This window comes from Heterocephalus glaber, unplaced genomic scaffold (genome assembly GCF_053883595.1).
Source record: "Heterocephalus glaber isolate CG9 unplaced genomic scaffold, H.glaber_assembly_v1.0 deba00001497, whole genome shotgun sequence".
Lineage (NCBI taxonomy): Eukaryota > Metazoa > Chordata > Mammalia > Rodentia > Bathyergidae > Heterocephalus > Heterocephalus glaber.
In genome coordinates this window covers 69,492,885-69,508,748 of record NW_028258320.1, presented here as the reverse complement: position 1 = coordinate 69,508,748, position 15,864 = coordinate 69,492,885, and the positions used below count along the sequence as shown (strand labels likewise).

Here is a 15,864-nt window from a genome sequence, read left to right as displayed (position 1 = left end):
GGGAGATTTAAGGCAAAGATGACACCTCAGTCTCTCCTGTGTCCCTTCTATTTGGTACTAAAATTTCTCCGTACACATTTTCAGAATGGATGAATGAATATTACCCTCAGGACTCATCTGCCCTGCTGTGTGCAGAGAGGAAAACACCAGTGAGGTGATTGTGTAAACTATAACACTAACACTGCCGAAGTATTCATCAAGCTTTCAAAAGGCACTCGGCTGGATCTCACACTTCCCTCAGTCTCTGCCCCTGTTACGTGCTGCCTGAACTTTCCTGGGAGCAGTGGCCAAGTTCAGGCCATGTGGGACCATGGCTGGAACTTGCTGGGACCATGTGGGAATTACGAGCTAGAAGGCAAGGTGTGGTATTTTTAACCACCCGGGACTTCTCTTACTCATATGCAGTTAAAGGTGTCTACCTTTTCTTGTTTGACTTTAAGGCTTTCTGTCCTGTTTAGAAGGTCAGAATGCGGTCAAGTCAGGTCAATCATGTTTTCCTCTCGAACTTCTGTCTTTGTGTGTGTGTGTTGCTGAGGATAATGGGGATAAAACCCAGGGCCTCACACATGCTAAGCACACATTCTGTCACTGAGCAAGAGGAATTCTGTGCATGTGTGTGTAAAAATAAGAAGATTCAGATTTATTTTTTCAAAATAGTTGTTCCAACATTATATGTTGAATAATTGTTCTTCTTACTGATTTTAAAATGTCACATTTCCTACAAAAAACAAAACCCCTTATATTTGTTCAATGTTCTCTAATAGCTTTCATTTTTCTGTCTAGTTTTTCTCCAATGCTACACTATTTATTGTAGGTTTATATTATGTCTTACTATCCAATATAGTTCATCTCCCATATTTACACTTCATTCTTTTAGAATTTCATATATTTCATTTTGCAAAACAGAAGAACAGTATCATTCCTCCACATCCCTAAAAAAAGATCCTGTTGGCATTTTAACCAGGATTTCATTTCTTTTATAGAGAGATTTTGTGAAAATGAACATTTTTACATTATTGTGTCTCATTATTCAAGAGCTTACTACATCTAATGACTTTAATCTTTTACACTCCCTTGTGTAGTTTTAAATTTTCCTCATATTGTTCCTGTATGTTGCATCTAACTTCAAATGTTTTATGCTAATGTTCATTGTGTTTAATTACCATTTTAAAAATTCTAAAAGCATACTATTTCCTGTGTCTTGAATATTTTTTCAGCACTTTTCCATTTGGCAAATTCCACTCATTCTTCAAGGCCCTGTTCGAATATTACTTATTTGTCAAGTATGCCTTGTCTTCGTACTCAGTCTGGATGGACCTTCCTCTGTCCTCCTGCAACATTTTATAAAACAGTATCACACCACTGGTCACATGATGCACTTCCTATATACAAGAATTTCACTTCCATTAGTCTGCGAGTCACAACCCCAGTCCTGGCTCATTGCAAATGCTCAGGTTACAATGCATGAATAAATGAATGAATACCAAAATAATAGGATTTTTATGTCTCAGTAGTGGTTTTACAGGGCTAATAATTACAATACTGCTAAACTTGTTAAATGATAGAACTTGGAATAAGGCAACTTTTCTTCCTTAAACCCAAACCAAGCCACATTCAAAAATGCAGAAAGTTCTAGCAGGCTGAGGCAGGAGGATCACATGTTCAAGCCCAGCCTGGGCAATTCAACAAAACCCTGTCTCAAAAAAAAAAAGAAAAAAGAAAAAAAAAGAAAAAAATTACTCCATTATGAGAAATCACAAAAAATTAAGAAACAAAAATTACATATATTCTTCTCCTGGCATTTTGTTCTGCCTGATGTAAAGAGGCAGATTTGTGGTAAATGGAGAATATTCTGGCATTAATAAGACTCGAATTAAATCCTGGATCGAATCTCTATTAACTGATGTTGATCTCAGGCAGGTCTCTCCATTCATCTATGCTTCATTTTCTCTACCTATAAAATAGGTATCATAAATATCTGTATAACAGGACATCTAGGAGGTACATCAGACCTACACTGAATATCCAAAAGGCTTCCTTCTGCCCCTTCACCCCACCTCACCTGGCCTCAACACTCTCCTTCTACACCTTTCTCCATCCCAGGATATGACACACTACTACATTCTTGATTGCTGAAAAACTGGGATATATCCAGGATTTTCCTCTTTCCTTTACTCCATGCTTCCAACCCACCAGCACATCCTAAAAGCAATTCCTTGGAAATACTTCCAGAATCCAGTGACTTCTCACCAGCTGTGCTCCTATCATCTGGCCCAAGTCACCATTTTCTCTTCCCTTGACTGTCACAATAGCTAGTCTTTCTGCTTTACCCTTTGCCTTACAGTCTGCTTTACACATTGTGGACTGTGTGATTCTTTCAGAATGTACCAAATCATGTCATGCTCTGCTCAGAAATTTCCAATTTATGCAAAGCATGTAACCACAGACTAGGTTCTTCTGAAATGAATGGTCTAAATAACTGGTGAGAAAACTAGCCCTTCACCAATGTTCGTGAACATTATTCATTCAAATGCTTCAACGACTCAAAATAAAGATGCCTTTGTTTTATAGAGAATAAGAACAAAAAACATCTCCCTGGAACCTATTAGAGATTGCCAATCTAAAAATCTCTTGTACATTTTTTTCACTTTTAAAAATTATAGCTGTCTCCCCTCCCCACTTCCCCCAGACTCAGACTCCTCTCCTTCTGTTCATTCCTACTTGGTGCTGAAAGCCAGAAATAGCTGTTTACCTCATGTCCTCATTTCCCTTCATTGTTACCATTCAGTTCTCTAGTGATTCCCCTGTTGTGGATGTTTTTAAATGAATTCCCAATATGTTGAGAAAGAAAAACACCAGTAAAGACCTTGGGTGTAGATTAAAGTAAAAATACTCTATAAGGTATTTTCTCTAGGAAAAACTATGTAAAAATTGAGCCTGATGCAGTTACATACATGCCATCAAATGTTATTCTAATATGTAATAATGCTAGAGAGCTGGAGAAAGAACACACAGTACAGAATAAAGGACTAATTCCTTTTAATTTGCTAAAAATGTGAATAACAATAATTAGGCATGCAGAGTTCTTCCTCCTACAAGTCTGCAAAAATTATCAAACAAAAAGACTAAGATCATATGATCTTAAATCAATCAGCAAATAATTTGTGAGTGCTTCACCTGTAACTCTTGCTTTCATTTTTATTTTAATGCAAGGCTCAATAATATGAAGGCTTTTCTAGATCCATCTACTAAATAAAGACTTGCCCATCCAGTACTTGTCTTTTTTAGGAAAAGACAATTCCCTCTAGCATTAAATGCATATTAAATAATTTTCCCAATAACATAATACTGGAAAAATAAATCTGTAGCATATTGGCAGAAAACTGTCAAGCAAGTGGCAAGTACAAGAATAACCACAGTTAAATCAAACTATACATTTTAAAGCTACTTTGAAAATGCATTCTCACAAAGAAATAAAGCCATTTGTTCAAGTGACCATCGAAGAACCAAGTACTTCCTCCACATAGTAATTTTTCTTTCAAAAATTTACCTCAGTAGAAGGAAACCATCATGCAAACTCCCCAAAAGGAAAAAACAAATATTCTGAAACTTCATTTGGGTTTTATTTATCTATTTAGTCATGTATTTGTTTATCTGCTTTGCAATGCTGGGGTTTGAGCCCAGAGGTGCTCCACAACTGGGCTACATTCCCAGCCTTTGTCACTTTTTATTTTGAGACAGGGTCTCACTAAATTGCCCAGACTGGCCTTGAACTTGTGACCCTCCTGCTGCAGCCTCCTGAGAATCTGGGACTATGGACATGTACCATCGTGTCCACCTTGGGTTTGATTTTACAATAAATGTCCCCCATCCATAATAGTAATTATGTCTGAGCATGCCAAATTCATCACTTAGAAAACAGTCTAGAAATGTGGTGAACTGCAAGGAAGGAAATAGCCAGCTCAAGTTTTAAGTTTAAATTTTTATGTAGGTAGTCCACGACGCAAGTAATCCTTTTGAAGCCAAGGAATATATTGACACCAAAATACATGCTGGCTGGAAACATTACAGTTAGAAAGGATGCAGTATGATTTATCCAAAATAACTCTACTATACATATGCCTGTTGTCCCAGCATCCCATCAGGTTTAGCAACTGTCCTAGACAGAAGGGTTCCAGTTTGAATGATAACTTACATGGTGTTTGTAAAATCTCTGTTTAAATGTGAGTAGTAAATGTCGGCCCAGGCAGTTGCCTGTGACAGAATGATGACATTGTGCTCTAGGCCAGTATGTATTCACAAAGACAGAAAGGAGCTCACCTTAAGTGGTAGAAAACAAGACCTGAAAAACAGGAGCTTCCATCAGAAAATGCAAGCCTTGCTCTACCCTGAGGGTAGAGTCACAGGTATCTTTTTAGCACTGTCACACTGTCCCAAGATGAGAGGACAAGATGGCAGCAGGGTCTGCAGGAAAAGATCACAGAGCTTCGGAATGCCTCCCAAGGGGTCCTTAAGGAATGGGTATAAAACAGGTTCCTCTTGGTATCAGCTGCAGTGTGGTTAATGCTGCATGGTTTAAGGAACAACCCCATTGTGCTAGTACAGTGACCACCTGGGCGTATCAATTCCTTGTGACATTACAAAATTTAACAAGTACTGACAATGGGATTTTAGATGAAGTGTATTTCCTTATGAACTCGGTTCAACAGATGTCTATGGGATGAGTGGATGGATGGACGGATGGATGGTTCTAGATATTACTGCTTTAATCAAATGAAATGCTGACCACGCCCACTCTTTTTTTCTGTACTCAAGTTCATTGGAAAAAACTGCTTACCCAGATAATGGAAGAAGTATATTTCAAAGTATTTAACCAGATAATGGCAGAAATATATTTCAAAGTATAAAAAAATTTAATGCTCCTAACAGATACAATGTGGGAATAATTCTACCTTCTGAAAACCTTTGCTAAAACATATGATGCTCTTACATGTGAGATATTGATGTTCAAAACTATCTCTCGCACATTAAAAAAAGTACTTATTAATCAGAGTCCTTTATTTTAAATGCAAAAAATGATTTCTGGTAAATGTAATTTATTGCTCTTTTAATATTTTTTTAAATAACAAACCAATAATGGCTACCCTTGGCTTTCAATGATATTTTCTTCTTTGTTCAGCTGGAAGAACTGCTTGAGCATTCTATAACTCAAAGAGAAGAAAAATTGTAGCTCATACAGGCCAGAAAATGGTCCTCACATCACACCAAATAAGAACCCTTAGTGCACTAATCTTTACCATATCAATCATAAAAAAAACTAATGCAGCTAGAATGATACAACCAGGGCTGTAAGAGGCGTACAGTTACAAGCAGAAGCAAGAGAAACAGAAGAAAGATGAGACCAAGCAGGGTCTCCCCTTTATCAACCAGCGAGTACATGTTTGTTGAGCCCAGGTGTAAACACTGAAGCTCAGAAAATCAGCAAAAACTGAGTGTGGCTGGATTCCTATTACCCCTCTGCCCCATGTCCATCCTGGGCCTCCAACACTGGATGAGCTGCGGACCAGCAGAGGTCTTCCACCTCCAGACAGCCCCCCATCTCAGCTCTGTCTGCAATCCAAGCTCCTCACACCTAAGTGAGGACATTTGGGGCCAATGATGAGCAGCCATCTCTCCCATCCCCTCAGTCTTCATCACCGAAAGGATGAGGACCCCATACCTGCTTCTGCACACTCCGGTGACATATCTCTCACCACTAACAAGCTTTCTTTGTGCTCCAGCCTTCCCACAGTGCCCTCTCCAGCTCCTGACTCCACTGAGACCTGGAGCTCCTTCCCATCCATGGTCCAATCCACCACGCTATTTCTTTTTTATGCCTCTCCCCTTGGAAAGCCCTTCCTTCCATTCCATCCTTTATCACCTGTCTAAATCCAACTCATTTTTCAAGAAAACAATTCTACTTTCTTTAAGACATCTCACCTAACTGGGTGGGCATCATGGTGCATGCCAGTAATCCCAGCACTCTGGGAGGCTAAGGCAGAAGGATCAGAAGTCCACCCTGGGAAATTTAGTGACTGAGCGAGACCCCATCTCATTCAAAATAAAATAAAATAAAATAAATAAAAGGGCTGGGGATGTAGCTCAGTGTGAAGGTCTCTGGGTTCAATCCCAGTACTGAAGGACGGGAAGAAAGAAGCCTTGCCTGATCTCATGGTCTTCACCTCAATGGCTGTCACTCTCTAACACTCTAACACTCTCACAATTCCATGTTATCTCTTTCTGCACACAGTAAATCCTTTTCTAGATACTTGTGTATTTGTCTTTCCAACTGTGAGCTCCTTAAGATGTATGAGGTGTGATTTTTAAAAATACATGGTGAATGTTTCAATATTTTAAAATATTTTCCAATGAAAGATCTCTCAAACACATTTATCCCACTTTCTGAAGCAGTTCTAGAAATCTTCTTTCTCAAATGTTTTTAGTTGCACTGTTATTGCTACTTCAATGTTCGGAATTGATCCAAAATATTTACCTTTCATGACCATTTTGACTTTGGGGAAAAGCCGAAAGTTCTATCGTGCCAGATCTGATATATAAGGTGGATGAAGACACACTGTAATGTTTGGACAACCCTGCCTTTCAGCATTCACCATATTTTTTATCACATCTCATAAAGACACCAGAACTGCTTTAGAAAGTGGCAGGAATGATGGGATAAGTGTGTTTGAAGTGACAGGGAGTTTTAGTGGCATTAATGGTAATGTGTCTAATAATTTTTTAAAATTTAAACATTCTTAGATTTATACAAAATTTAGCCATTATTTGGTCTCTCTTTGTATATTGGGTCTTATTAACCAATTGATATGTGTAACAGGTGTTCAATACATGTTCATTGAATGAATAAATGAAAACCTGATGTCCTTGACTTAAATAAATGAGATAAAAGAATTAGGATAAAGTGAATATTTTTCTTTGATTGGACTTTTCTCTCTAATAACGCTATACATACTTGCTACTAAACAAAGATATATTCAAAGAAAAGCCAGCTATTTTCCCTCCCAACCCTTGCCTTTGAGGTAGCCATTTATAAATGGTTGGTGTACACTGATCTACGATTTTTATCTGTGCTCACAGCACATACATACACACGCACCTATAGAGGTTATTCTCAGTTTACAAAGCCGGGATCACATATTACTTCCACTTTATTCTAAAACTTTCTCTTTTCACTTAGCAAGGTTTCACGGCCATCTGTCCAGACCCGTGCCTACGGATCTAACTCATCCTTTCTAATGGCTCCATGCATAGTTCATTCTATAATCACACATAGTTTAATCACACATTTGCCTGTGGATGAACACACAGGTTGCTTCCAGTTTTGTAGAAGTTTTAGAAAGCAAAGATGGAAAGACTGATCTAATATTTCCGGAGTGTACAAGCTTTAAAGTCCTCTGTCAGCGCAATGGAATCTATACACACACACACACACACACACACACACACACACACACCCCTACCCCTTTCCTCTCAAGACTAAGCTCCTAAAAAGCTAGTATGCTCATGGAGTGATCTCTTTCTTTGCAGTGTTTGTTACCTGCCATATGTATTGCTGGGATAGGTATTTAACATTTATTGAATTGAACCAAAAGTTAACCAAGTAGAAAACTGTCTGGAAAGACCTACATTGGTAGAGCGTTGTCTTGGTCACTTTCCTTGTTACTGGAACAAATACCGACGCCCAGAACTTAAAGAAGAGGTTTATTTTGGCTTATGGTTTCAGTCCATGTTCAGCAGATTTAAATACAGAAATGGCATGGTGGAAGGGCTTGGATAGAAGAGAGCTGCTCACATCATGGTGGTCAGGAAGCAGAGAGAGAAGGGAGGAGCAAGGGGGGGAGATATACCCTTCCACCTGTAGTCTGCTGTATCATTTCCATGATTTAATCACCTTCCAAAAGCCCCGCTAATGAGCATACGAGACCTTTGGGAAACACCCTCGATTCAAATCATAACAAGAGTAAAGCTAGGAAGTTTTCTTATTTAACTTTATATACTTCTATTATGTTTGAATTTTAAATATACTTTATGATTTAAATATTTTAGTTTGTCCCATATATATGTTTATATCATTTTATTATATCAATATATTAATATATTTTAATAATTACTTTCATAACTTGAAAGTTATTTTTTTTAAAACTTGCTGGATGATCCAGACTCCACACTGGAAGAAACAGGCTCTAACTCAATGGCTCCTAATTCTTTCCATACACAAGAATCAACTCCAGCCTATGGAATATTCATATTCTCAGCCTATCCTGAATATTCTAATTTGGTATCTCAAACACAAAGTCTAGACTGATATATGTTTGATAAATTCTCCAGATGACTCTTATGTTCCTGAAATTTGGGGACCTAATGATCCTTAGAATCACCTGAAAAGCTTTTTACATACATGGATTTGGGGGCTGTCCCTTCAGATTTTTATGATCCATTGACCTGGAATAAGGCCTGATAATCTCATTTTTAAAAGACTGCCTAGACAATTTTCCGTGGGTATGGGCACTCTGTTCTATGTGTTACAATTCCCTGTAGCTGGCAACTCAAAACTCAAGATGTGACAGATCCATTTAGGTCTCTAGTGATAAAACTACACTACCAAGTTTAAAATCCTTGATGAGAATATTTGAGGTGACCATAGATGGGATGGTTTTACTTCATCCTATCATGGAATTAAAGATCACATTGTATTGTTAATTTGAATAGTAAATTGAATTTTAGTACTCTATACTTTAAAGAGTAGATTAGTGAATAATATATTTTCTCTAAAAAAATTTAATGATGCTTATTTTCTTATGAGATTAATCTGATTTTGGTGTTTCCAATTTGTAAAAAGTTCTGTCGCTACCATAACCTACAAGCCTAGATATTAGAAAGCAGAGATCATTTTTTATATCAGTGGGATTTATCTTTCCCAGGGACTAAAGACCTTCCTACTTATAAGTTGCACAATTAAGTAGACACATTAATTTTTTGATCCTGCACGTTTAATCTCTATTTTCAGGAGTAGAAATGACAGCAGATATGGAACTGAAAAAAACATAGTGAAACTCAGCATTGACATGTTTTATAAAAAAAAAAAAGTGACAAAATAGACATTTTTCCAGATAAGCTTAATTCAGCAGCTACTCTAATAAGTATTCTGTTAATTATGTAGAATTGTTTTTTCCAATTTCATATAAATGAAAGTACTTCACAAAGATACAAGAAAAATCCTCAGTCTTTGACAATATCTAGGAAGTTATGGTCCTTAAAATGGACATTGGAGGAACAGAATAGGAAAATCAAATCAACAACATCCAAAATCAGTAGGAGTCTTGTTCCCTCCATTTTGTCATCACTCAGGGCCCATGAAGAAGTTCCTAAGTGTGCTGGGACTTCCAAGTTATTTATCTAGGCTACTTCCTTAATTTCCATGGACATTTTCTCTCAATTCTTAGCAAGTCCATGATCTTGCTGTCTATAGCAAAAGACTAGTAATAGAGGTAATAATACAAGACTTGTCAAAATCAAATAGATTTACGTAGAAATCAGAACCTGACACTATTTAAGCTGAGGCAAGTTACATAATCTCTCAAGATCTCAGTTCCTCCATTTGTGAAATAGGGAGACAATGACAGTATCCACTTATTTGGATTACTGTGAGGATTAAGATATATAATACATGTAAAGTGTGTGATGTAGGATAAGCATAGAATAATTAATATTTAGTATTATGTCTTACCCTCCTGCAAGATTAAACGGCTAAATTCAACATTATCAACATGGATTTGAAAGGGAAACAGGACAGCTGAGGGAAATGTCTCTAAGTCTAAATCATCCTGCATGAAACTAGGTTCCGGAAAAAACAGCTGAGAAAGCCAGTCGAAATCCAGGGCTTACGCCTCTGGGAATCAGTGGGCCACTTTCACCCCACATCCCCAGATGAACCACAGAGACCTGCGATGGGAGGAGTCAGAGACTAAGTGAAACCAATGGCATCACCTAATGGACTTGATGCTTTCTAAGAGGGACCAACGTCCCCAGTGGTCTCTTGGCTCCTACAGGGTGCAAGGCTCTGTTTCAATGGATTTTAGTGGTCTAAACAGAATCTGGAGGTGGACTCTGACCTTGAGAGTACTACCATTTATAAGAGATAGTCTTCTCCACCTGTTCCTTGGAACTTAGGGTGAAGGTCCGGACCAAAAGCCTCATCTTAGAACACAGTTCAGAGACTGTACACCCGGAGTCCCTGAGTCTGAAGATCCCATTCATACTCACAAATGTCTTATACTCATCTCTCTCTTGTCCTCTTTGCTTCCTCTAATAGACACTAATTATTAGACATGATTAGGTATGTCATCTCTCAGGGCCTCCTGTCACCTCTGCAGCCTACTCTCTACAACATAAATTCTGTCACTCCACCCAGCCCTTCCCACCTGATTTGCAGATGTGGAACCGACCAACTACATCGCCATAACAATCAACAAAGATCAGATTGCTTAAAAAGAAATTAAAACATGCCGGACAGAGATTATTCATTATAATCCCCAGGATGAACCCTGAAAAGCAGTGCTTAATTATCCAGCCCATGTTATTAAATTCCTAAAGTCCCCTCCAAAAGCAGAGTTTAGGCTTCAGATTAAAAAAGAAAAGAACAAAAAACTCTGCAACTCCTCTTACAAGTTGCTGTAGGGTTTCAAAGGGAGTGTGCTTATTGCTCTGCAAATACACTTTCTAAAAATAATCAATATTTGCCTTAAATGCTTATGGCAAAGCAACCAAGTCACTTCGTTTTAATTGCTTGCTAGCTGCACGATGACTTGATCTCTTTAATATTTCACTCATAGCAGCAGCCATTGAGCTATGACTACCTTGCTCTCCCCAGCATCGCTGCTGGCTCCAGATGGCAAGAAATGCATTCCCTTCACTCTTGCCTGAAAAGCAATTCTAATTTGTTTTTCTTCTGCCCAGTTCACCTGCAGTAATTGTTTCACTCCGAGAAAATAAAAATTTTAAAAGTGGGGAGGGGGAGGGAAATTAATGCAAGGGGTGGGTTACAAGTAGGGAATTTACTTTTTTGTTTCATGGAGTATAAGCACTGCAGCTTTAAATCTTGCTGCATCAAGCCCTGGATTCTTTCCATAACCAAGCTGCAAAATGGTAACAAGAAAGGAGGAAAAAAATACCTCTTCCTCCCTCTCGGCCAGCTCTTCCACAGCTCCCCAGCCCATCCCCCACGCCCTTCCAGCACCGAAGAGCAGCAGGTGCAGGTGGGCTGGGCACCGACCTTGGCCCGCAGGGTTCGCCCACATCCGGGGACCAAGGTCAAGGGCGAAGGCTTCCTCTCCAGCGAGCTGCCGAGACCCGGGATCTGCCGCCAAAGTTTCAGGCTGGTTGGGGCCGGTGCGGCTGCGGCAGCCCCTCGCCCTCCCGCACCTGCCCGGGCCCGCCCAGGTGCACCCCGCTCCGGGCCAGGGTCCGCAGCCGCGCCCGCCTGATCCGCACTTACCTCTGGTGGACATGGCTCAGGCAGCCGGAGCCGAAGGAAGAAGAGAAGCCTCAGGGCGTAGGTTCAGGGAAATCTCCGCGAAACACACTCCGGCCCCGCGCGCCCGCTGGCCCCGGCGCCTCGGGCTCGCGCGCGGACGCGTCCCGCAGGACACCTGGGCCGGCGGGCGGGAACGCGGCGGCCCGGAGCGGGGCGCGGCCGCGCTGACAGCTCCCGGCCCGCTGGGCGGCGCCCGCCTCCCCCGCCGCGGCGCCGGGCGGAGCTCTGTCCCCGAGCGAGGTGGGGCGTGTGAGCGATCTGTGCCGCTCCCCCCGGGTGAGTTCTTGCTGAAAATAATGTTGCTGTTCTTAAAGGCTCGTTGGCTTCCTGCTTTAGTTCCGGAGAAGGAAGGCGAGAGAGCTGTTGCGACCCTGCTCTAAGTGATGCCCTTGGCCGAAAGGGGCTTGGCCCTGGTGGACGGAAGGCGTGGGCAGACCTCTGCGGGGCGCCAACCTGGCTGCAGGAAAGCTCGAGGGCGGGGTGCGATGCGGCGGGACAGCCACCTGGAGTAAGCTCCGGACGCAGGGCCCCCACCCGGGTCAACCTGATTTGTTGCACCAACTCTGAAGTATAGGACAGGGCTGGGCTGGGCTGGAGAGGGAGGCGAGCTCTGGAAACAAATGCACGCTTTCTAGACGTCAGGTAAAACGAGAAAAAGAAGAAAAATCTCCTACTGCCCTGGAGGTTTAGCAACTCGAATTTGATGCTGGTTGTCAACATAACAAAACCCACCTGTCCCCAAGTTCTAAATTGAAAGATGTGCTCTCACACTGGCTCGCTCCCCTGCACACATTCGCAAGCAGACAGGCTGGTTATTTTCTGCGTAAGCACTTCCCAAATCTCTCCTGAAATGGTGAGAATTGTATAACAAGTCTGACGATTCAGAAATGCTCAAAGGATAGGCGAGCATAGTTCTTCTGGGAAAATAACTGCTGGAGAATTGAGCATCATTGACGAAATCCCAAGCTTTAAATGAACATGTGGGAAAGGAAATACTAGGAAAAATAGGTAATGAAAAAAGAAATTCTCAAATGCCAATTACTAAAATCAGCCCATTGTTTACCTTTAAAAACATCCCTTTCACTGTCTTTTAGGCAAAAAAAATCACAATCAAATTGCTTACATCTCAAAGCAATTCTTCTTTCCCACTCTCCTTGGTTCACTATTGGCCATTCTTACCCAACTAACGGTCACAGGAATAGACTAGCTGCTCTGCCTCCCATCCAGCCTTCACCCCATCCACTTTCTTCTGCCCATGACCTTGTAAAGTTTCCTGTTTATAACATGACATCTGCATACTCCAACATCTCCAGTGGGTCCCTACTGATCTCCAGATACACACTCAACATTTCAAAATATCTTCAAGTCATGAATTCATCCAACAAAATTTTATTGCATATATGTTAGGTGCCAGTCTCTATGGCAGGTACTATGCTACAATAATGAACAAGACAGACTTGATTCATGTTCACACAGAGCTACAATCTACTGAAATTTTAGGGTCCTCTATGATCTATGCTCTCCTATCTCTCCAGGGTCATCTTGTCTACTCCACTAAGCAAACACCACATGGGCTACTTTGCCTTCTGTTTCTCAGTAATGTCACAGGTCTTCTGCTGCCCTGCCTTTGTTCATTCTCATTATTCTTTGCAAATGCCCTCCTCTCTGCTCCAATGAACTCATATACCATCTCCTCACAAAACGTTCTTCACCCACTTTAACCCACACTGACCCCGTTCTCTCAACTTCTGTAGCAGTATTTTCAGAACTACCTATTTGTACTTAACATACACCTGCTTATTGCATAACTGCTTCATGTTGCTATTTAATGATTTTGTTGTATGTTTCCTGTCTCCTCTAGTGACTGGAAGCTCCTTGAAATGAGGTACTCGACTGGTCTTATTGAATTGACTTTGTTACAGAAGTATGTACCAGACACCATAGTGGGACAGAAGGAAGTCCAGAATTGTGTCTTTCTACCTTTATCTTATAATTAATATTCAGTTCTTTTTTCCACCTGCCATAATAGTTCTGATTCTTACAACCTCATCCCAGAGGTGCTGATACAGTACAACAGATTTTACTCTTGTCATTAAGATAATGGACTGCTCATAATAGACTGCACAGATAATTATAAAATATACTGCTAAACATAAACAAGGCACCTGACACCAACTAAGGCACTTTGTTGTGTTTTGGCACACAGAAAGTATAGTCAGCCCTCTCCATCTCTTCAGGATCCGTATCTGCGGGTTCAACCAACTATGGTGGAAAAATAGTCAAATAAAATAATTGTATCTGAATGTGTTATGAACTTTTTTTCTTGCCATTATTTCCTATATAATCCAGTATAACAACTATTTACATTGTGTTTACATTGTATTAGGTAGTGTAAGTAATTGAGAGGTAATTTAAACTATATGGGAGAGGATGTATAGGTTACACGCAAATACTATGCCACTTTATATAAGAGACTTGAGCATCCACTGCAGTGGTCCTGGACCAGTCCTTCTAACACTGAAGGACAACTCTACTCATACCTCATCCAACTGACAGGTTTAGAAAATGGTAAGTTTGTTATCAAAGATCACTTTTTGTTTAAAACAAAAAGGTTTTCCTAAAAATTTAGAGTTAGTCTTCCTTGGGTTAAGTATTGGTTCAGATTTTAAAATACGCATGACTAGATTACATTTTAGGGTTATGATGCTCTGAAATGCCCCTTTAGAGTCAATTATATCATTCCAGAATCTCTGTCTACATCTTAGATAACTAAACCTAATTCTTCATCAGAAACCAAGTTCTTGAGAGTAGCTTGAAGCTTATAATAAATGTCTCATCTGAAATAACTGAGAATACATTAGAAATCACTGCAGCAATGAACTGCATGCAAAGTGGAAAGAATTTTCGGAGAGATATCTTCCTTCATTTTTATTTTTATTAGTACGTATTTTCAGTACATAATGATCATATTCGTTCGATGGGGAGTTTGTACGGGTACATTACACATCTTAAATTTTTACATCCTTTCTTCCTCCTCTATCCTCTTCCTCCACCTCTTGGTCTCTTTCCTATTTGAGAAAAACCTTTCTCTCTGTTTCCTATTATCTATCTGCTCTTTGATTTATTTATACTTTGGGTTTCTCATATAAGAGAAATCATGAAATATTTAAGCTTGTGTGTCTAATTTATTTCACTAACATTATGGTCTCAAAATGCATCCATTTTCCTAAAAATGACTCAAATTTACACTTCTTTATGACAGAGTAGTACTCCATTGTGTATAAATACCACATTTTCATTATCCATTCATTTGTTGATGGACATACAAGCTACTTCCAAGATTTGGCTATTATGAATTATGTTGGTATAAACATGAGTATGCATGGATCTCTGTAATATGATGCTTCTAACACTTCTGAAAAGAGATCTATAAGGAGAATATCTGGGTCAAATGGAATTTCTAGTTTTAGCTTTTTGAAGAATCTCCATACTAATTTCCACCGTGGTTGTACTAGTTTACATTCCCACCAACATTGTAGGGGGGCTCCTTCCTTTTTCCTCCTCAACCTCACCATAATTTGGTTTCTTGATGACAGCCATTCTTTCTGGAGTAAGATGGAATCTCAGTGTTGTTTTAATTTGCATTTCTCGAATAGCCAGTGATGTTAAGTATTTTTTCAGGTATTAACTGCCATCTGTGCTTCGTCTTCTGAGAAGTATCTATTTATGTCAGTTGCTCATTTTGTGATTGGGTCTTTTATTTTGGGGGGGTTAGTTTTCTTGAGCTCTTTATATATTCTAGATATTAGTCTTTTACTATATTTCTGCCTATCCAGTCACTTTTCATTCTCTGATGTTCTCTTCAATTTCCTTTTTCAGTGTACTATAGTTTTTGTTGTAGAGGTCTTTCACTTCCTCGGTTAGGTTAATTCCTAAGTATTTAATTTTCTTTTTCTTGTTGTTGTTTTTTTTGTACCAGGGATCGAACTCGGGACCTTGTGCTTGCAAGGAAGGCGCCAGAACCACTGAGCTAAATCCCCAGCCCCAGTATTTAATTGTCTTGATGCTATTGTGAGTGATATTGTTTGCCTAATTTTAGAGAAATATTAAATGCTACTTTTTAAGGCTAGGAGATAAAGTGTAGTTTACATTATAAAATGTAAAGAGGAATTTGTGTAAAAACATTCCATTCAGTGTCTGGTAAAAGATAAAGACTTTTTGTACTCTTGCCAAAAATATTTTTTCAACTTCACATGGAAGGAAGTTAGTGTAAT

At 39.7% G+C, this 15,864-nt stretch overlaps 1 protein-coding gene across 3 annotated transcripts in view; it reads right to left on the bottom strand.

Moving 5' to 3' along the window:
- Ablim1 (actin binding LIM protein 1) overlaps positions 1-11,740 on the bottom strand; it is a 295,966-nt gene extending 284,226 nt beyond the window's left edge. For 2 of the 3 annotated variants that reach the window (XM_087185683.1, XM_087185686.1), the window contains exon 1: positions 11,552-11,740. In XM_087185683.1, coding sequence (XP_087041809.1) covers positions 11,552-11,564 — 13 coding nt within the window. In that variant the 5' untranslated portion in view covers positions 11,565-11,740. The remainder of the gene's footprint in view (positions 1-11,551) is intronic. The other variant, XM_087185680.1, reaches the window with a different exon arrangement.
- Positions 11,741-15,864: the final 4,124 nt, after the last annotated feature.